The 21179-nt window shown below is 46.6% G+C and overlaps 1 protein-coding gene across 3 annotated transcripts in view; it reads left to right on the top strand.

Annotated features, from left to right (window-relative positions):
* Positions 1-21179, top strand: part of itga9 (integrin, alpha 9) — a 539537-nt gene that overhangs the window by 8896 nt on the left and 509462 nt on the right. For all 3 annotated transcript variants that reach the window (XM_085993779.1, XM_085993778.1, XM_085993777.1), the window contains exon 3: positions 6379-6485. In XM_085993779.1, the coding sequence (XP_085849905.1) occupies positions 6379-6485 (107 nt within the window). The remainder of the gene's footprint in view (positions 1-6378; positions 6486-21179) is intronic.

The raw sequence follows: 21179 nt of genomic DNA, 5'->3' as shown, positions 1-21179 counted from the left end.
TTCATGGTGCAACGCCCTTGGTGCGCCCCGAACCGGAAATTCAGTGGCGCTGGCCTAATGTGTGCCTGGCGCCCCTAGCGACTGGTAGAGGGGAACGGTTCCCAGTCGCTGCGGGGCGCGGGGGGTGCTAATTAAAGGGGACTCCTCCTGCAGTATAAATGGCAGCCATTTTGCGCCAATCCTTCTGTGTGAGAGACGGATATTTGGAGAGAGACAAAGGCAGGGAGCTTTCTGCTTTGACTCAGTGCTCGCACAGGTACTTCTGGCTTCAGGCCAGAGCTTTGCACTTGGATTTCACTTTCAGTGCCATAGCCTTGAGTCGCCACATTTAATGGGGGCTGCAATGGGTAGAAACGTAGGCTTTCTGCATTGCATTCAAAGGGATCAGACGCCGTGAGAGAGTGCCAGTCATGGCCAGACGGAGAAGGGCCAACGGGCGTCGGCACAGGAGGCCTTACCCACCCAGGGTATACCGCCAGCAGTTCTCATATCTGAACATGCCTGAGGAGCAGCGTGTTCAGAGGCTGCGATTCAGAAGGGAGGTGGTCACTGAGATCTGCCACCTGCTTCGCAGAGATCTGCAGCCACATCTGAGGAACAGGACATCTCTGTCGGTGGCAGTGAAGGTGACGGTGGCTCTCAACTTCTATGCCACCAGCTCCTTCCAATCCGCTACTGGGGACATTGCCAACATCTCCCAGTTCGCGGTACATTGCTGCATCCGCCAGGTAAACAATGCCCTTTTCAGAAGGAGACGTCAGTGCATCTCCTTCCCCGTGACCCTGGAACAGCAGCAAGAGCGTGCAATGGGATTTGGAAGAATAGCGGGCTTCCCCATGGTCCAGGGCGTAGAACTGATGAACCAGCAATGGTCAAGCCTTGCTTCAGGGCTGCAGTGTGCAGGGCATGGGTGTGCAGGGCATGGCAGCCAAACAAGTCGACCCTCCCCCTTTAAGAGCTGACCGGCACCAGCGTGTCTGCCTTCATTTCAGAAACTCCCTGCGCCCGCCCTCGGTGGTAGCGCCTCGGATCGCCGGCTTAGCGCCTTAAGATAGTCGTGCACCGCCTGCTTTAGCGCAGCTGCAACCTCTTGGGGCGGTGCAACTGAATATCGGCGAGGGTGGCGCTAAGTTGCGCCGGGCGCAAACTTTAACGACCGCCCGGCTGTAGCGCCCCAAACGTGGCGATACTGAATTTCTAGGCCCATATCTCTCTCTGGGTCCTCTCAGCCCCCAGCAGCACATCCAGGGGGGCATCAGTGAAGTGGCGCACAGCCTTTGCCCATCTACTTTCCCTTGCAAGACCTCGTTCTCTCTCCTTCCCAAGTGCATCAGCTTGTATGTTTGGAGTCCCCTTTAAATATTGGAGTTGAGATTGTGTCATGTGGGTCGTCATCAGGCCTGCTGACATTAATTTGATGGAAAATGTGGAAATTATATGTTAATGAAGTGGCTGCATTTAAAAAGTCACTGACAGACACGTTGCACAAATTTCTGGGTTTTCCACGTGCTATCTGGCCCCGCACCCACCTCCCAGTGTGTCAGCACATTAAAATCCAAGCCATTGACTCTGGTACCTCAGTTATATTTAATGACTCTGATTTTAATTATTGGTGAATCAAGATTAACTTTTCCATTTATCTGAAATTGAAAAATGTCACCCAGCTGTTTATGATCCGTGTAACGTCATTTTCACTGGGAGTGATGGCAGCTGCAGGCGCCAGCATGCTCCTAACCATACTCCGTCTGACATGGCTTAGCAATTGGATAAGACAGAAAGGCTAAATCTTCAGTCTTGTATGTTAAGCAAAGGAATTGCATTTATATCACCCTTTCACATCCTCAGGATGTCCCTCAGTGCTTCACAGCCAATGGTAGTCACTGTTGCTATGTAGGCACATGTGGCAGCCAATTTGCATACAGAAAACGCGTAGTTCACATTTGCTTTGGTTCAGGAAGGAATGTTGTCCAGGGCTCCAGGAGATCACCCTGCTCTTCAAAAAGTCCTGTGAGATCTTCTATCTCCACCTGAACAGGTAGACGGAACCTCAATTTAATGTCTCATCTGACAGATGGCATCTCTGACGGTGCAGCACTCCCTCAGTAGCGCACTGAAGTATCTTGCCGAGATTTTGTGTTAAATCTCAGTTATGTGCTTGAACCCACAATTTTCTGGTTTATAGGCCAGACTCTACTACTAACACATTTATTTTCTACTGCTCAGAAGTAAACTACTTTCAGACATTCCATGCTGTTGCCCATGCAACAATCGATCCTAACTCTTACACAAACATGTTCACCTGCGTGGGACTATTGGACATTATAAAATTGTTGTATCGACAAGACCTTTTATACCGACCGGTCTCTGAATTAGAATTCTCTGTGAAAGCTGTCTCCTGACATTTAAAACTGGTTTCCAGAAGCCTGTGACAGGCTGGTAGATACAGATAAATCCAAGCCCCTGAGTCTGCCACCAGTGCACAAAACCAATTTAACAGCATAAAATTCAGGTACTGACCCCCAGAATCCAAATTAAAAGAAGACCGATATGAGTGGCCTTATACTGCACCGTCGAACATGTCCATTTATTTTAAGTTGCTGTGCACTGGCTGCATTGAATATATGACTGTGTCCTCAGAGATAGGTAGCTTGTAGCCTGTTTTGGACATTGGTGCATATCATTGACTCCACAACAACCCATTGCAGTTGGACCTTGCTGGGAGAAGTGAAACTAAATTGGTTTTCTTATCATGATACAGCAGCATGAAAACACACGGAGGTGTCTCCAGATGGCACTGCACAGCCTGTACTTTTACGTAGAACTTACAGCACAGAAACAGGCCATTCGGCCCTACTGCTCCGTGCTGGCGTTTATGCTCCACACGGGCCTCCTCCCACCCTACTTCATCTCACCCTATCAGCATATTCCTTTCTCCCTCATGTGCTTATCGAGCTTCCCCTTAAATGCATCTATACTATTCGCCTCAATCACTCCCTGTGGCAGCGAGTTCCACATTCTCACCACTCTCTGGGTAAAGACGTTTCTCCTGACTGTCCTATTGGATTTATTAGTGACTGACATGAATCTTGTCATTCATGTGGAAATGACTTATGAAATTATACTGGGCGGCCTGCTGGTGGCGCTGTCCAGGGAGAGTATAAATACTCGGGCACAGGCCCAGTTTGCTCAGGACATTCTTTAACAGGAACTAGTGAAGGACACAACTAGATCTCCATGTTATGAAACAGTTGATTAAAGCCTGGTTTAATACTCCGACCAAGTGCCTAGTAGTTTTCTTACGTCAGTGACTTTCTTATATTTATGGCCCCAAGTTCTGGTCTCCCTCACAAGTGGAAACATCTCTACGTCTACCCTGTCAAACCCCCTTAATAATTTTAAGACCTCTATTATCTGGAGAAAAGAACCCCAGCCTGTTTCCCGATAGTTATAACCTCTCAATTCTGCTATCATCCTTGTAAATCTTTTTTGCACCTTCTCAAGTGCCTCTATACCCTTTTTGTAATGCAGAAACCAGAACTGTGCACGGCACTCCAAGTGTGATCTAACCACGGTTCTATGCAAGTTTAACATAACCTCTCTGCTTTCAATTCTACTCCACTAGAAATGAACCCCACTGCTCTGTTTGCATTTTTTATAGCCTTGTTAATTTGCGTTGCTACTTTTATTGATCTGTGCTCCTAGATCCCTTTGCTTCTCTACCCCATTTAGACACTTATTTGCCAAGGAGTGTGCGGCCTCCTTATTCTTCCTACCAAAATGCAGCACCTCACAATTATCTATAATGAATTTCATTTGTCATTTACTTGCACATTCTGCAAGGTTATTAACGTCTTCTTGTATTTTTGTCGCAGTCCTCTTCAATATTAACTATACCCCTTCCCCCCCCCCCCCCCCCCCCCCCAATGCTGAATTGTCCACCTGCACTTGGCTAAGATAAAAGTTTGAGAGTTCAAGCCCCACTCCAGGACTTTAGCACAAAATCTAGGCTGACACTTCAGTGTAGTGCTGAGGGAGTGCTGCATATTTGAAGATGCTGTTTATCAGATGAGACATTAAATCAATGTCTGCCTGTTCAGGTGGACATAAACAATCCCATGGCACTCCTTGAAGAGCAGGGGAGTTCTCCTGGAGTCCTGGCCAGCAATTATCCCTCAATCAACATCATTAGAGCAGATTGACTGGTCAATGATCTCATTGCTGTTCTCGGGTTGCCAGCTCTGGGTGGGCATATTCCAGGAGGTTTCATTACATGACCTCCCCCCTCGCCCCATACTCCTGCCATTAGACGTCCGATGTGCCCTTTTGCTTCTTTGACAGCACCCACCAAACCCGCCTAGAAGGACAAGGGCAGCAGGCACATGGGAACACCACCACCTCCAAGTTCCCCTCCAAGTCACACACCATTCTGACTTGGGAATATATCGCTGTTCCTTCATCGTCGCTGGGTCAAAATCCTGGAACACCCTCCCTAACAGCACTGTGGGAGCACCTTCACCACACGGACTGCAGCGGTTCAAGAAGGCGGCTCACCACTGCAATTAGGAGCAACTAGGGATGGCCAATAACGGCTGGCCTTGTCAGTGACGCCGACATCCCAGGAACGAATAAAGAAAAAAGTCCTGCACCACCTACCCACACCAATTGGAAAGCGAACAGACTCTTCATTACCCGATTGGAAGAGCTTGACCGTCAGTCAAACAGCCTTTGATCCCATCTCTAAAATGTTTATAACTAATAAACATACGTGTTCCAAGAAAATGAAAATCCACAGAATATTTATAATTCTCCTGTGATTTTTCTCCTGGGTTGTTTGCAGCAGTGTCCGGGAGATTAATGTTTAATTTCTGGCGGCTTCCGGACAATGCTGGATGATTGGCAATCCTATGCTATGCACAGATTGGCTGCTACATTTGCCTCCAAAACAATAGTGACAACACTTCAGAAGTAATTAATTGGCTCTGAAGTGCTTAAGGACATTCCGAAGCTATGACGGATACTATATAATACGCAGGATACTACATCATGCACAAATCAGAGAATGGTGGAGGTGGTTGGACAAGTTGAGTGGTCTGTTTAAAAAGGCATCCGAGATACTTGGTGTTATAATTAAAGGCAAAGCGTGCAAAATCGAGGAAGTTATGGTAAACCTTCATAAAACACTGGTTCGGCCTCAGCTGGAGTATTGTGTCCAATTCTGCGCACCGCACTTTAGGAAGGATGTCAAGGCCTTGGAGAGGGTGCAGAAGAGATTTACTGGAATGGTTCCAGGGATGAGGGACTTCAGTTACGTGGAGCGATTGGTGAAGCTGGGATTGTTCTTCTTGGAGCAGAGAAGATTAAGAGAAGATTTGATAGAGGTGTTCTAAATCATGAAGTGCTTTAATAGAGCAAATAGGGCGAAACTTTCCAGTGGCAGGAGGGTCGATAACCAGAGGACACAGATTTAGGATAATTGGCAAAAGAACCAGGGGTTGAGGAGAGACTCATTGGATCGCTATTTCAAAGAGCCGGCACAGGCTCGATGGGACGAATAGCCTCCTTCTTCTGTGCTATGATTCTATATAAATGCATCCTTTCACATACTACAGCTCTGTAGCATTTTTAAATAAAAGCTACAAAAACTTCTAAATATTCAATTCCTATTTGCCGTAATACTTCGAAAAGAGCCTTGTGAATTAGCTTTGTTTTTATTTTTTCTATCTTTGCCTCACTCACTCAAGTTGTCTGCTCCTTCCATCACCCCATACTATTTGAGAATTCCTCCCATGCTTCTGCTCAGTGAGCTGTAGGCTCGAGAATGGCCCTGAGTTGACTTAACTTTTGATATTCCCTCCCTCTGGAAATGAGCCATTGCACATTGCTCCCTTAACAGCATAACTGAGATTGAGCACTTACTGTGCAGTGACAGGTGCAAGCTCTTATTGTATTATCATGAACACCATAGATATTCTGATACAGTCCACTCTGAGTTCAAAGTTGCTTAATTTAAATTATCTGATCATTTGTTTTCTTGGCACTAATTTTCCACTTTCCTGTGTTACTTAAATTGCTTAATTCAAATGATTGGAAAGTTCAATTTTTTTTAACAATTATTGGGAGTAGATTGTAATTGCATCCATTGCCACCCCTACCTTCATGTGTAGGACTAGAGATGTTTATATAATTGTCGAACATTCTCAAAGTCGCAATCTCCTCGGAATAAACTGGGACGTGTTATGGATACTTCTTTTTGAGTTTAAGAATCCTTTAGTGTTGAGTTTTTGTCCAAGTGTCATTCATTTGCTTCAACATTTTTGATTGACAGAAACTTATCATTAGGACTAACATGGAGCGTAACAATTGTTATTGGATTCTCAGGTAATCAACGGGGCAAAACTTGTGGTAAAACCTGCAAAGAGAACAGGGACAACGAGTGGATGGGTGTGACTCTGTCCCGACAGGAAGGGGGCAACGGCAGCGTTCTGGTAAGACTATGGCTTTTCTTAGCACTTGGGACGATTCAATGCTCTCCCTATTTATATCTGTCTGATATACTTTGGTCTCTGATACAACATGATTTGTTTGTAGTTCTTTCTCCAATGGAGAAGTCATTTCTTTAAAATGGTCTTCAATAAGGAAAATATGGTGCTCCAATCTGACTGTGTGAGATGGGGAGCAGCCAAACAGAGGCTACAGCCTCCTGCAGGGGAAAGGGGGTTATCAGATGGTGAAGACCCGCCCAGTTGTTAACTGGACCTCCTAGCAATTCACGAAAGAGGCCAGTGGTAAAAGATCTGAGAACATGATGCCTGATGTAAGAAAACTACTAGGCACTTGGTCAAAGTATTAAACAAGGCTTTAATTGACTGTTTCACAACATGGAAGTCTAGTTATCCTTCACTAGTTCCTGTTTACAAAATGTCCCTGAGCAAGCTGGGCCCATGCTCGAGTATTTTACTCTCCCTGGGCAGCGCCACCAGCAGGCCGCCCAGTATATTTCATAAGTCCTTTCTACATGAATGGCACAATTTATGTCAATGCCTACGCTTTTAACTGCAGACGTGAGACTCGTGGGCCGGAGAAAAGTGGGGAACTTGGATGGAAAAATGACATACTGCAGCAGGGTGATTGAGGGCCAGTATATCAGCCAGAGGCTGAGGAGGGCTCTGGTCTGTGAGTAAGCATATGGCCCCTTAAAGAACCTTCCTTTTAAAGATAAAAGCACCCGGAGGGGGAGCAGACTTTCCCCAGCCAGGTGAACATAAAAGGGGAGATTCAGGGGAAGTAAAGGTTGAGAGGCTGAGAGTTGAAGAACTAAAAGATGTATTGTGTGATCATGCTTTGTGTTACGCTGCATTAAAAGGTGTTTGGAACTTGGCTTGCTGAAGGGCTCTAAGATGGTAGGACCCTGTTTTTAAAAAAAAAAAAAAAAACGTAAAAGAACAGGGCCCGGGATATCTGATTTAGGATTTATCCAGTGATGAGACAACAGTGCTTAAAAATAACAGCCCATATATTCCGATCCCTATGGGTGGGTACGAGCTGTGTACAAACCCGTAGGGGTCTCAAGTGCCGGTTTCAGGCATGCGAAATGCACGTGCTGAAAACCGGCATTTCTGAATGTTTAAGCGGGCTGCTTTGTCCTGGATGGTGTCGAGCTTCTTGAGTATTGTTGGAGCTGCACTCATCCATGCGAGCGGAGCTTATTCCATCACTCTCCTGACTTGTGATTTGTAGATGGTGAAAAGTCTTTGGGGAGTCGGGAGGTGAGTCACTCGCTGCAGAATACCTAGCCTTTGACCTCCTCTTGTCGCCACAGTATTTGTGGTTGGTCCAGTTAAGTTTCTGATCAATGGTGACCCCCAGGATGTTGATGGTGGGGGATTCAGGGATGGTAATGCCGTTGAATGTCAAGGGGCGGTGGCTAGACTCTCTTGTTGGAGATAGTCATGGTCTGGCACTTGTGTGGCGCGAATGTTACTTGCCACTTATCAGCCCAAGTCTGAATGTTGTCCAAGTCTTGCTGCATGTGCGAACAGACTACTTCATTATCCGAGGAGTTGTGAATGGAACTGAACACTACAGGCATCAGCAAACATCCCTACTTCTGACCTAATGATGGGGGGGAAGGCCATTGATGAAGCAACTGAAGATGGTTGGGCCTAGGGCACTGCCCTGAGGAACTCCTGCAGCGATGTTCTGGGGCTGAGATGATGGGCCTCCAACAACCACAACCATCTTCTTTTGTGCTCGGTATGACTCCAGCCAGTGGAGAGTTTTTGCCCCGATTCCCATTGACTTCAGTTTTGCTAGGGCTCCTTGATGCCACACTCGGTCAAATGCTGCCTTGATGTCAAGGGCAGTCACTCTCGCCTCACCTCTGGAATTCAGCTCCTTTGTCCAAGTGGTCCTGGCGGAACCCAAACTGGGCATCAGTGAGCAGGTTATTGGTGAGTAAGTGCTGTTTAATAACACTGTCGACAACACCTTCCATCATTTTGCTGATGATTGAGAGTAGGCTGATGGGGCGGCAATTGGCCGGATTGATTTTTTCCTGCTTTTTGTGGACAGGACATACAGGGCAATTTTCCACTTTGTTGGGTAGATGCCAGTGTTGCAGCTGTGCCGGAACAGCTTGACTAGAGACACGGCTAGTTCTGGAGCACAAGTCTTCAGCACGACAGCCGGGATGTTGTCGGGGCCCACAGCCTTTGCTGTATCCAGTGCGCTCAGCCATTTCTTGATATCACGTGGAGTGAATCGAGTTGGCTGAAGTCTGGCTTCTGTGATGGTGGGGACCTCGGGAGTAGGCCGAGATGGATCATCTACTTCTGGCTGAAGATGTTGGCACACGCTTCAGCCTTGTCTTTTCCACTCACTCCACCATCATTGAAGATGGGGATGTTCCATGAATGTGTGCAGTCAATACTGGGCCTGTACTGAATTGTATTCACATTGTACTGATATGTACTGTTGTTAGTAATCTTGAATTCACTTTTGTGAACAAAGATTGGTTTGTTGATATATTTGTATTTTTTTTTACTGGTAAAATGACACCGACAAGCAGTGACAAGAAAACTCGTGCAGCATTTCTTGTACCGTAATTCATGAAATCTGTTGTAACTCCTGCTGCTTGTGGTTTCTTCAGTAACAGAAGAATATAAAAACTCTCTTTAACACACCTTTTATGGGTAGCAGAAGCAGTGTTATCGAGGGTATGTAGACTATACAGCTGGGAGTAATAGTCAAATAACTGTTCGGAGAAGGTTTGTGGTAGAGTATGTCAAACACTAGTGCTTTCAATGATTCATTTTATTGTACCCAAGACACTATGTGAGAATGCGTAGACTACTGTGCATTCCCTTCTGTGAGCAGCTAGTATTATCATACTCAAAAGGAGCAAAAGGTGTTTACTAAGGAGGTGGATGCTGACAAAATATCAGTAGAAGTGGAAAAGGTAGAAGCAATGGAAGAGGTGAAAATTGATTGACAGGATATACTAGAAAGGCTGGGTATGCTTAGAGTGGATAAGTCACCTGGTCCAGATTGCTTGCATCCCAGGTTGCTAAGGGAATTGGGGGAGGAGATAGCGGAAGTGCTTGCTGTAATTTTCCATCTTCCCTAGATGCGGGGGAGGTGCCTGAGGATTGGAAAGTGGCAAATGTGACACCATTGTTCAAGAAAGGGTGTCAGGACAATCCTAGTAACTACAGGCCGGTCAGTTTAACATCAGTGGTGGGTAAAGTTTTAGAAACAATAATCAGGGAAAAAATTAACGGGCACTTGGAGAGGTTTAAGCTAATTAAAGAGAGCCAACATGGATTTGTAAAAGGCAGATCGTGTTTCACTAATCTAATTGAATTTTTTGATGAAGTAACGGGGAGGATTGATGAAGGGAATTCAATGGATGTTGTCTACATGGATTTTCGGAAGGCGTTTGACAAAGTACCACATAGATGGCTGGTTAACAAAATTGAGGCTCATGGAATAGGTGGGTCAGTGGCAGCTTGGATAAGGAATTGGCTTAAGGACAGAAAACTGCGAGTTGTGGTAAATGGCTGTTTTTCAGGCTGGAGGATGGTAGACAGTGGTGTTCCCCAAGGGTCAGTGCTGGGGCCACTGCTTTTTTTGATATATATAAATGACCTGAATATTGGAATACAAAGCAGAATTTCTAAATTTGCCGATGATACCAAACTTGGGGTGTGGCAAACAGTGATGATACCAATCGACTGCAACAGGACATAGAAAGGCTAGCAGAATGGGCAGACAAGTGGCAGATGGAATTTAATACAGAGAAGTGTGAGGTGATGCATTTTGGCAGAAGGAACAGGGAGAGGCCATATACACTTAATGGCACAGTTTTAAAGAGTGTGCAGGGACAGAGGGACCTAGGAGTTAATGTGCATAGGTCCCTGAAGGTGGCGGGACATATTGAGAGAGTGGTTAGTGAAGCATATGGGATCTTGGGCTTCATAAATAGCGGTATTGAGTACAAAAGTAGAGAGGTTATGCTGAACCTTTATAAAGCGCTGGTTAGGCCACAACTGGAGTATTGCGTCCAGTTCTGGTCACCACACTTTAGGAAGGATGTGAAGGCCCTTGAGAGGGTGCAGAGGAGATTTACCAGAATGGTTCTGGGGATGGGGGATCTTAGCTACAAGGACAGGTTGGAGAAGCTGGATTTGTTTTCATTAGAGGAAAGGAGGTTGCGGGGTGATTTAATAGAGGTGTACAAGATTATGACGGGTTTGGATAGGCTAGACAGGGAAAGGCTCTTCCCATTAGTTGATGGTACAAGGCCCTAAGCTCTGGAATTCCCTGCCTAAACCTCTCCGCTTCGCTACCTCTTCTTCCTCCTTTAAGACGCTCCTTAAAACCTACCTCTTTGACCAAGCTTTTGGTCACCTGCCCTAATTTATCCTTGTGTGGCTCGGTGTCAAATTTTTTGTCTTAAAATACTCCTGTGCAGCGCCTTGGGACGTTTTACTACGTTAAAGGCGCTATATAAATACAAGTTGTTGTTTCATTCAAAGGAAGTGCGGAGCAGGTGCAGAGGTCAGCGTGCTAGAGGGCGGATTCGCCGTGGGCCAGCAACCCTTTATTTTCTGTAGAACCATTTACGTTCAGTACAGTGTATTTTTGTAAAAATGTATTCTGTACATTCAGTAAAGTCAGGGGCTACAGACTCTGGGATTCCTGAGTAGCACTTCCTCTGAGCACCACTCCTCACCAGGAGTGCCCGATGAGGGAGATTAACCCTCAGATTGGATGTGCTGCTGATTTTCTGGGAATAATTCCCCAATCTGCGTTGACCTCGGTGCTGCCATCAAGCAAAACTCCCCTCCCGGAGTGAATGCTCTGAGCCCTAACTCTTCAACGATGGAATTATTTTGAATGATACTGTTATTTTCACACCGTCCCCACTGCTTATAGTTGGTGTGAACACCATTTTCCCGTTATATTTTTTTGACGGTTTTATGTACAGTCCAGTAACTACCTTGGAACGCTTGTCACGGGGAGTCGCGGATATCGAAGCCTTTTCCCATTGATATTGCTACCAGCCCCCCTCTCCGTGTCATACTGTGATGTTCTTGGTCTGGTCTTGCCATCATTCCTCTCGAGTACGAGTGTGGGAAATATTTAACCTTTTACATCTTGCTTCTTGGATGGTTTATATGATTTTGATCTCTGTCAAGGGCGCAGGCAAGCTGGATTGCTTCAATAAATCCCCTTCTTCATTATACGTGTTTACTGAACACCTGTTTCTGCCCGATATAGCCACCATGCTGTAAACCTGCAATTGACTTTGTACTTGACAGTAATGTTAAGGGAAATTGGTTAGTGCTTTTTGCCTGATTTAAATGTGGGTCATTTAAGTGGTACCGACTGTACTGAGAGGAGGATTGGGTAACGAGTGTGTTTGCAGTGTGGCGAGCATCTTAAGGGAACTGTCAACATTTTGAGGTTTTATGGTTTTGTACACACTTCAAATAGTTTCCATCAGTCTGGGCTAGAAAGCGACCTCACAGACTGATTTATGTGGCTTTCAGAATACTGGATGTTTGTTCCGTCATGCAAATGTAAAAAGTATGTGTTGCTGGATCCTTTCAAATACAAATGAGTTCTGACTATTTCTGGTTGATCGTCCATGGTGTTGCACACAGGGAATGTAAATGTAGCCTTCAGGTGAAGTGGGGTCAGAGGGTGGGGGACAGTTGGACTAGGGCGCACAGATGTAATTTAGAAGAAGGGTTCGACTCGAAACGTCAACTCAAATTTCTGTCCACGGATGTTGCCTGACCTGCTGAGTTTTTCCAGCATTTTCTGTTATTTGTAATTTAGTCTCTGTTTTAAAGTCATACGTTCTGTCACATAGAAACATAGAAACTAGGAGCAGGAGTAGGCCATTCGGCCCTTCGAGCCTGCTCCGCCATTCAACGAGATCATGGCTGATCATCCAAACCCTAGCACCCGGTCCCTACACCGACAGCCATCCCACCCAAGCCCTATCCCCGTAACCCCACATATTTAATCCCCCCTAACACTAAGGGCCAATTTTTTATCATGGCCAATCAACCTAACCCGCACATCTTTGGTCCTTACATTTATATTTACATCATCACTTTCCACATTTTTTTTATAAGCAAGCTGCACACCTAAACTTGTCCCGCTGTAATTACTGAAAGCTAGTGGACAGGTACAAGAAATAACTGAAAAGGCTAATGGAATGTTGGCCTTTATCTCGAGAGGGGTGGAGGGGTAAAAAAATAAAATAAAATTCCAACAGGACTAGACAGACTAGATGCTGGAAGGATGTTCCCGATGGCGCGGGAGTCCAGAACCAGGGGTCACAGTCTAAGGATAAAGGGGTAAGCCATTTAGGACAGAGATGAGGAGGAATTTCTTCACCCAGAGAGTGGTGAACCTGTGGAATTCTCTACCACAGAAGGCAGTTGAGGCCAATTCATTAAATATATTCAAGAAGGAGTTGGATATATTTCTCAAGGCTAAAGGGATCAAGGGATATGGGGAGAAAGCAAGGACAGGGTACTGAGTTTGGATGATCAGCCATGATCTCATTGAATGGCGGAGCAGGCTCGAGGGGTTGAATGGCCTACTCCTGCTCCTATCTTCTATGTTTCATGTTAGAGTTATATAAAGCTTTGGTTCGATCCTATCTGGAGCACTGCGATCAGTTTTGGGCACCTCACCTCAGGAAGGATATGTTGGCTGTGGAGGGGGAGCAGCGCAGATTCACCAGAATGAGACCGGAGGCTAAAAGGGTTAAACTATGAGGACAGGTTGCGCAGGCTAGGTTAGGTTGACCATACCTCCCTGTTTTCCGGGGACAGTTTTCAGCTGAGAGACTGTATCCCCGGGCAGTGTCCCTGGAAGAGACCCTGGTTCAGGAAACTCGTCCCCGAATACGCGCGGGTTCGATTTGGGAGCCGCGTGACCCCGAGCTGCCCTGCGGTCGGTCAGTAAAGTGGGCGGGGCTGTGCGGCGGGGCGGGTTCCGATTGGCGGGAGGGATAGCGATGATCTGTTTTTTTTTCAACCAGTAGAAGGGACTGAGGGACTTTAATCTATGCAGAGATCACACACTGTGGTCGCAGTCCCCTCCCACATCCCCCAACACCCCTTGCCCCACCGAATCCCCGGATAGTCCTGTGAAAATCGGAATTCAGTTGAAGAGTAATCGGCCTCGGAGTCAAAAACGAACGAGTAACGAGGTCACAACAGAGCAGGATCAGAGCGCGCTCCACTATCTCACGTGGTGTGAGTGTGTCGGGCTGTGTGGATGTCCCAGGAGCTGGATCAGAGCGCGCTCCACGACCTCGGGTGGTGTGTGTGTGTCGGGCTGTGTGGATGTCCCAGGATCAAAGCGCGCTCCGTGACCTCTGGAGGTGTGTAGGTGAGTGTCGGGCTGTGTGGATGTCCCGGGAGCTGGATCAGAGCGCACTGCACGAGCTCGGGTGGTGTGGGTGAGTGTCGGGCTGTGTGGAGGGCGAGGAGCCGGTGATTGTGGCCAGCAGATGCTGTGAACAGCGGCCGCGTTGGGTTCAGGTGGAAATTTCCGGCGCTGCTTTTTTGCAGATTCAGTTTGCATCAAAGTAACATGTTTTTGCCTTGCTATGCTGCGCATCCTACATTCTCCGTCCTGGCGACTTTGCTGTGCTCCCCACTGTGTCCCCCCCTGGATTCGATTTCAGAAAATATGGCCACCCTAGACTAGGCTTGTATTCCCTCGAGTATAGAAGATTAAGGGATGATCTAATTGAGGTGTTTAAGATGATTAAAGGAGTTGATAGGGTCGAGAGAGAGAAACTATTTCCTCTGGTGGAGGGGGAGTCCAGAACAAGGGAGCATAACCTTAAAATTCGAGCGAGCCCATTCAGGGGAGATGTCAGGACGCACATCTTCACACAAAGGATAGTGGAAATCTGGAACTCTTCCCCCAAAAAGCTATTGCGGCTGGGGGCCAATTGAAAATTTCAAAATGGAGATTGATAGATTTTTGTTGGCCAAGGGTATTAAGGGTTACAGAACCAAGGCGGGTAAATGGAGTTAAGATACAGAACAGCCATGATCTGAATGAATGGCTGAACAGACTGGGGGGACTGAATAGCCGATTCCTGTTCCTATGTTCCTACACCCTCCTCACAGTGGTCATGCTGCAGTGTATTTACTGTTAAGTCTGTGAATTATTTAGTTAATTAAGACACAGACTAATGAGTAACAATAAAAACAGGTCTTTACTGGTTGGAGGTAGGGACTATACTGGATACAAGATTACTGCACAGTGCTTATATACCGGTGTGTTCACCCCCGGTATTACGTCTACAGCAGCCTGAGAAAGTAGTACATCTCTTAAGGTGGAACAGGCTTAAGCTCTCTTAAGGTGGAACAGGTTACATACACAACATTTACCGTGTGACAAATTAACATGGACACTTTCCATTATGAATATGGATACAGTAAGTTATAATGGTAAAAGTCAACAACAGGTACATACAGATGTAAGATGTTTAATATAGTATAGATAGATATTTTTATGAACTCACTTGCAGATCCCGAAGTAAGGAAAATGTTGTGGTAGCTGTTTATTAATACAATTAATTTTTTAATGAAATGTGTTTAGGCAAATGAATTCTTCGGGGAGTGAGAAGAACCTTTTCAGTTCCATCTTTACAGCATCACATGAGTTTCAACATCTGACACGATCATACTAAGTGTCAGTAAACAACTGTTTATTTAAAAAAAAATCTAACAAACACTTTCTTGAAGACATTGCCCCTTTAACGTTATTGTGCGAGCAGCTCCAACTCCAGTGGGATTCTAAAATGAGGAGACATAGCGGATATAAAAAAAGCCCTGGTGTACACGCACTGCCAGAACCCATGGACCTCTTGAGCTCCGCTTATTTGATGTATTCCTGTTTTTTAATAAATCGAGTAGGAGTAATGAAGGGTGGGAGGAACATTTCTTGAATACAGCTCTGCCTTCAAACCAGCAAGTTAGCAATAACTTAACGTGTTGAATTAATACAAACTTTCTCTGCATCTATTTGGGACAAACTCGCTGGGCTCGATTTTAACTCCCTCTGCTTGGTGGAAAACAGGCAGGGGTGGGGAGGGGTCGGTTTAAAGGAGGTTCAGTCACTCCTCTCCTCTGAATTCGCTTCCTTCCTGCCGTGTCACGATGTTAACCTGTTCTTTTGAGCACGTATGCGGGACACCCGCTGGAAGGCAGCCGGGACCACTTTTAAATATGCAGATCAGGTCCTGATACTGTCATCGGGATAGGACTGCAACATTGGCCTGAGGTCTGAGCGGGGAGCAGTGACAGCTTCCTCATCAGGTCAGACTTGCTGGGAGGAGGTGTGGGGTGGGGTGGGGGAGCGGGGATCGTGGACCAGAAGAAGCCCAACAGGTAATTGTAATGATATCAGCAAATAGTGATGTTATTTGCCTGTTCGATTATGATGCCTTAATAGCATGATTGCAGGTATTGATTGCTTGTGCCTGACCAGCAGAGGTCATGTGACCAGACAAGCAGGCTGAGAGTTTTTAGTTTCACTTTAGCTGGAGCTGAAGCATGGTGTCTCCTGAAAGATTAAAAGTTATTCTTTTTTATAAATGTCTCATCATTGAACCCACAAGGAAATCAATACTTGTAAAATTTTACTTTAGGTTTCCTTGTGGGCCAGGAGCACTGCTCTGGGTCTCACCAGGAAGCCTTGGACCTCCCTTGCAAGTGGCACTCTGAGGCTCCACCCTGCCTCATCATTTACCTGGGTCCTACCTCCTGCTGTCGAATTCTTGCTCCTGCCCTCTGGCCAGGCACTGGATCTGGCTGGGATACATGAAGATAGGAGCAGGAGTAGGCCATTCGGCCCCTCGAGCTTGCTCCGCCATTCAATGAGATCATGGCTGGTCATCCAAATTCAGTACCCTGTCCCTGCCTTCTCCCCATACCCCTTGATCCCTTTAGCCTTAAGAAATATATCTAACTCCTTCTTGAATATATTTAATGAATTGGCCTCAACTGCCTTCTGTGGTAGAGAATTCCACAGGTTCACCACTCTCTGGGTGAAGAAATTCCTCCTCATATCTGTCCTAAATGGCTTACCCCTTATCCTTCGACTGTGACCCCTGGTTCTGCTCTCCCCCGCCATCGGGAACATCCTTCCTGCATCTAGTCTGTCTAGTCCTGTTAGAATTTTATAAGTTTCAATGAGATCCCCTCTCATTCTTCTAAACTCCAGCAAATATAAGCCCCAATCTCTCCTCGTACGTCATTCCTGCCATCCCAGGTATCAGTCTGGTGAATCTTCGCTGCACTCCCTCCATGGCAAGAACATCCTTCCTCAGATAAGGCGACCAAAACTGCACACAATACTCCAGATGTGGTCTCACCAAGGCCCTGTACAACTGCAGCAAGACATCCTTGTTCCTGTACTCGAACCCTCTCGCTACGAAGGCCAGCATACCATTTGCCTTCTTAACCGCTTGCTGCACCTGCATGCTTACCTCCAGCGACTGCTGCACAAGGATACCCAGATCTTGTTGCACTTCCCCTTTTCCCAATCTATTGCCATTCAGATAATAATCTGCCTTCCTGTTTTTGCCACCAGAGTGGATAACCTCGCATTTACCCACATTATACTGCATTTGCCATGCATCTGCCCAACCTGTCCAAATCATACTAGAGTTTCTCTGCATCCTCCTCACAGCACACACGCCCACCCAGCTTTGTGTCATCTGCAAACTTGGCAATATTACATCTAGTTCCCTCTTCTAGATCATTAATATATATTGTGAATAGCTGGGGTCCTAGCACCGATCCCTGTGGTACCCCACTAATCACTGCCTGCCACTCGGAAAAAGACCCGTTTATTCCAACTCTTTGCTTCCTGTCTGCCAACCAGTTCTCTATCCAAGTCGGTACCTTGCCCCCAATCCCATGTGCTTTAACTTTGCACGCCAATCTCCTTTGCGGGACCTTATCGAAAGCCTTCTGAAAGTCCAAATACACATCCACTGGTTCTCCCTTATCTATTCTACCAGTTACATCCTCAAAAAATTCCAGGTTCGGAAGGGCCAGCGAGAATATTTATGGTGCTGAGGCCTCTGTCCCCAGACTCCCTGGTTTCACCGCCCGCTTTGGGGCATGCATGCATTAAAATCAGGGCCTCTGTTTATTTAGCACAAACTCTGTTTAGTACAAATTCTTTGTGTTTATTTAAATCTGTCTGTTTATTTAGTACAAATTGCCTCTATTTATTTAGAAGAAACTCTGTACTTTTATACAGTACATGTTTTCAATGTCGACTCTTTCACCAGCCCATTTCTTCACCCTCTTTGTTTAAAGGGACAGTAAGAACCCTGTGATACTGTTAGGAATCTCTTTTTTGGTCTTTGCATAATCACAGAATTAATTGACATAATTTTCATTGCAAGCACCTTTTGTGTTGTGGGAATAGCAGAGCATCACAAAACATCAGAGTACCACTTGCAAATGGTGTCTTCATGATGTGCCGATTGATAAAAACGACCAGGGCTCTTTCCTCCGCTAACTAGCGACCGTTCTCTTTTTCCCCCCCCCCCCCCCCCCCACTTTAAGCAGATGCTTGTGCGCAACACATGGCCACAACGCGCTCTCATCACCATTTTTAGCTTGGTCCCTTCTATCTAGAGACTGTAAAGCATACCGCTCGTCGAATTCCGAACAATATTTAGGTTCTACTGGGATGTCTGAAATTCTTCAAGCTACATTTCGGTCAGATCCAGGATGATGGTGTGACTGATTAGCGCTCTGGAAACAGATGGAAGCTGATCAGCTGCTGCAGGAAAAAAAAAACATGCGCTGAAAATATGCTCCTGGACAGGCAGGTGTGGATTAACAGACAGGCTGATAGGGGGTTCTGTGTCCAGGGGACCCGGGGACCCAGCCACCCAACACGGCAAAACCACATCCAACTGTTAGCTCCATATAAATATAAATACTAACGCATGCTGTTATAATTTACATTTGTGTTTTAATGGATGGAGGGGGGATGGGGGAGGAGACGGTGGGTTGCCAACCCTCTGAGATTAGAAACATAGGGGGAAAAATTCAGTTGTTTGTGCCTCCCGTTAGCGCCTTAAGAGGGCGCTAATGGGGCGCAAAGTAACTAGCGCCCGGGCGCAGCGATGTTTGCGCCGCTCGTAAAATTAACTAGACAATTTGCGGAAGTGCTAAACACTACCGCCACGATCTCCTGCACCGGCAGATTGTGACCTCAGTCGAGTGCGCAATGCCCTGGTAGTGCCCCGGACCGGAAATTGAGTGGCACCGCCTGCCGCTAGCAATGACAGGTTGAGGGGAGCGTTATACTGTAAGAAAGGGACTGGGGAGCGCTATTTAAAGGCGACCGTTTCCTGCCTTTTTATGTCGGTGACATTTTTGCACCACGCATTCTGAGAGAGAGAGAGACTTCTGGAGAGATTCAACGCTGTGTGAAGGAGTTTTGGGTATTGAGCAGCACTTTGCAGGTTCATTTTGATTTGCCCTTGTATCGATTTAGAAGAGACTATGGGGGTTGCACCCTGAGCTCTTTCTCTGGGCCTCCCCATTGCTCTTTCCAGCAGATTTGATGTACAGGTCTCTCCAGGCCGAGATTCAAGGCTGCAATGAGCAGGGTGTGGATGGAGAGCAAAATCGACCCTCCCCTTTAGGAACTGGCCGGCGCCAGTGTGTCTGTGTTCCATTGCTGACTGACATCACATGGGGTTCGCCAGCGCTCTGAGGTAGCGCCTCGCTCCTCGGCGTCCGCGCCTTGAGAGGCGTGTAGCGCCTGATTTAGCGCTCCAATCACCTCCAGGGGCGATAGAAGCCAAGTTTGCAGTCGGAGGCGATAATTAGCGCCAGGCACTAAACTTTGCACCCGGCCAATAATTGCGCCCCAAATGAGGCGATACCGAATTTCTCCCCCATATAAAAATAGGAGCAGGAGTCGGCCCTTCAAGCTTGCTCCGCCATTCATTATAATCATGGCTGATCCTCTTCTCTCAATACCATATTCTCGCTCTCTCCCCATACCCCATGATGCCTTTTGTGTCTAGAAACCTAAATTTGATTGTCCTAAAGTCTCCAGGAATTAAGGATTCATCTCCTGGACACTGCTGTGAGCAACCCAGGAGAAAAATCGAAGGATCATTAGAAAAATTGTGGGGTTTTTTTTCATTTTCTTTTGTTTATTAAGTTATCAAAATAATGAAGAGGGGGGAAAAATGGCTGTTCAGCTGGGCGGGCTGGTTGGAGGCCAGAGGTCATGTGATTGAAACCTCCAAGTTAGCAACCCTAAAAAGGGGTGGGGGGGAGGCACAGAAGGCCCAAGAATTCTTAATCCGGCCATGTGGACATGGGACATGTGGCATGAAATGTGTCCGACTGCTTTCACATCTGTACTGGGCTGTGGATTCAGGGAAGCTCCTTCCACACGGAGTTTGGCTTCCAACCAAGAGGAGTGTTTAGATGATTTAAAGTTACGATTAGGGTGTTCTGTGACTGGCAACTCACCGATTCCTTCCATCAATAATTTAGCCCAAATTCTCTCTAAACTACAGGTAGACTATCCTTTATCCGAAAACCTTGGGACCAGCTGTGTTTTGGTTTTCGGAATTTTTCGGATTTCAGAAGGTTTTTATCTCCGTATCTGACAACAAACACTGTTGCTTAGCAACAGCTTGTAAACACTCGGGCCCTGCCTTGGAAGCGTCTCTGAAGCTGTTGCTAAGCTACAGGGACTCTTTCCACAGCCTGACTGTTTTATAAAAAAAAAAAAAAAAAATGCTAGGGGAAGGAAAAAAACCTGCTAGGGGAAGAAAAAAAAACCTAACAAAATGGCTGCTGATTTCTGCCGTTAGATCGAGGTTTCTGGCTCCCCCTGCTCCGTATCTGAATTCCTTGACTTAGCGGGGGTCTGGGGCTCGACTGCCGCCGCCAGTTGTGGGAAAGCCAGATATCGGCTGACTCCTACGCTAAGCTGGCCCGCAAATCAGGTTGGGGGGGGGTGGGGAAGAAAAGACTATCGGACGGGCCGCTGCAGCTATCGGACGGGCCATTGTATTGTTGGGTTCACTCTCCCGGTACCTCCTTCACACTGCCCAGCTCGGCCTGCAATCTCCTGCCCAGGAGGGAACTCTGTGACCCTCTGCCCTGCTCACAGGGAAAGGCAGAGCTCCCGGACCACTCCTGTCATGTTTGGCGCCACTCGGGTCATGTCGTGCGCACGACTTACGCTCCACGAAAAAACTTTCGGTTTTTAGAGTTTTTCGGTTTTCGGAAGTGCGGATAAAGGATAGTCTACCTGTACTGCGACAGCAAAATACTGCGGATGCTGGAAATCTGAAATAACAACAGAAAATGCGGGAAAAACTCAGCAGGCCAGGCAACATCCGTGGAGAGAGAAATAGAGTCAACGTTTCGGGTCGAAACCCTTCTACAGAACTGAGAGAAAAGGCAGGAAATGAAACAAAAGGCAGTTTGGGGGATGGGAAATGGGGGAGGGGATGAAAGTAGAGACATTAAGAGATATTCAAGGCGAGACGAGATGGTAATAGGACAGGTAAAGAAACAGACAATGGCTCTAAATGAAGTGTGAAATGCGCTGTAAACTATATATTTTCACAT

This window comes from Somniosus microcephalus, chromosome 7 (assembly GCF_052327205.1).
Source record: "Somniosus microcephalus isolate GS21.2 chromosome 7, FLI_Smic_1.0, whole genome shotgun sequence".
In the NCBI taxonomy this organism is placed as follows: Eukaryota; Metazoa; Chordata; class Chondrichthyes; order Squaliformes; family Somniosidae; genus Somniosus; species Somniosus microcephalus.
Note: the sequence above shows the minus strand (reverse complement) of the source record. Positions and strands in the feature narration are given on the sequence as shown.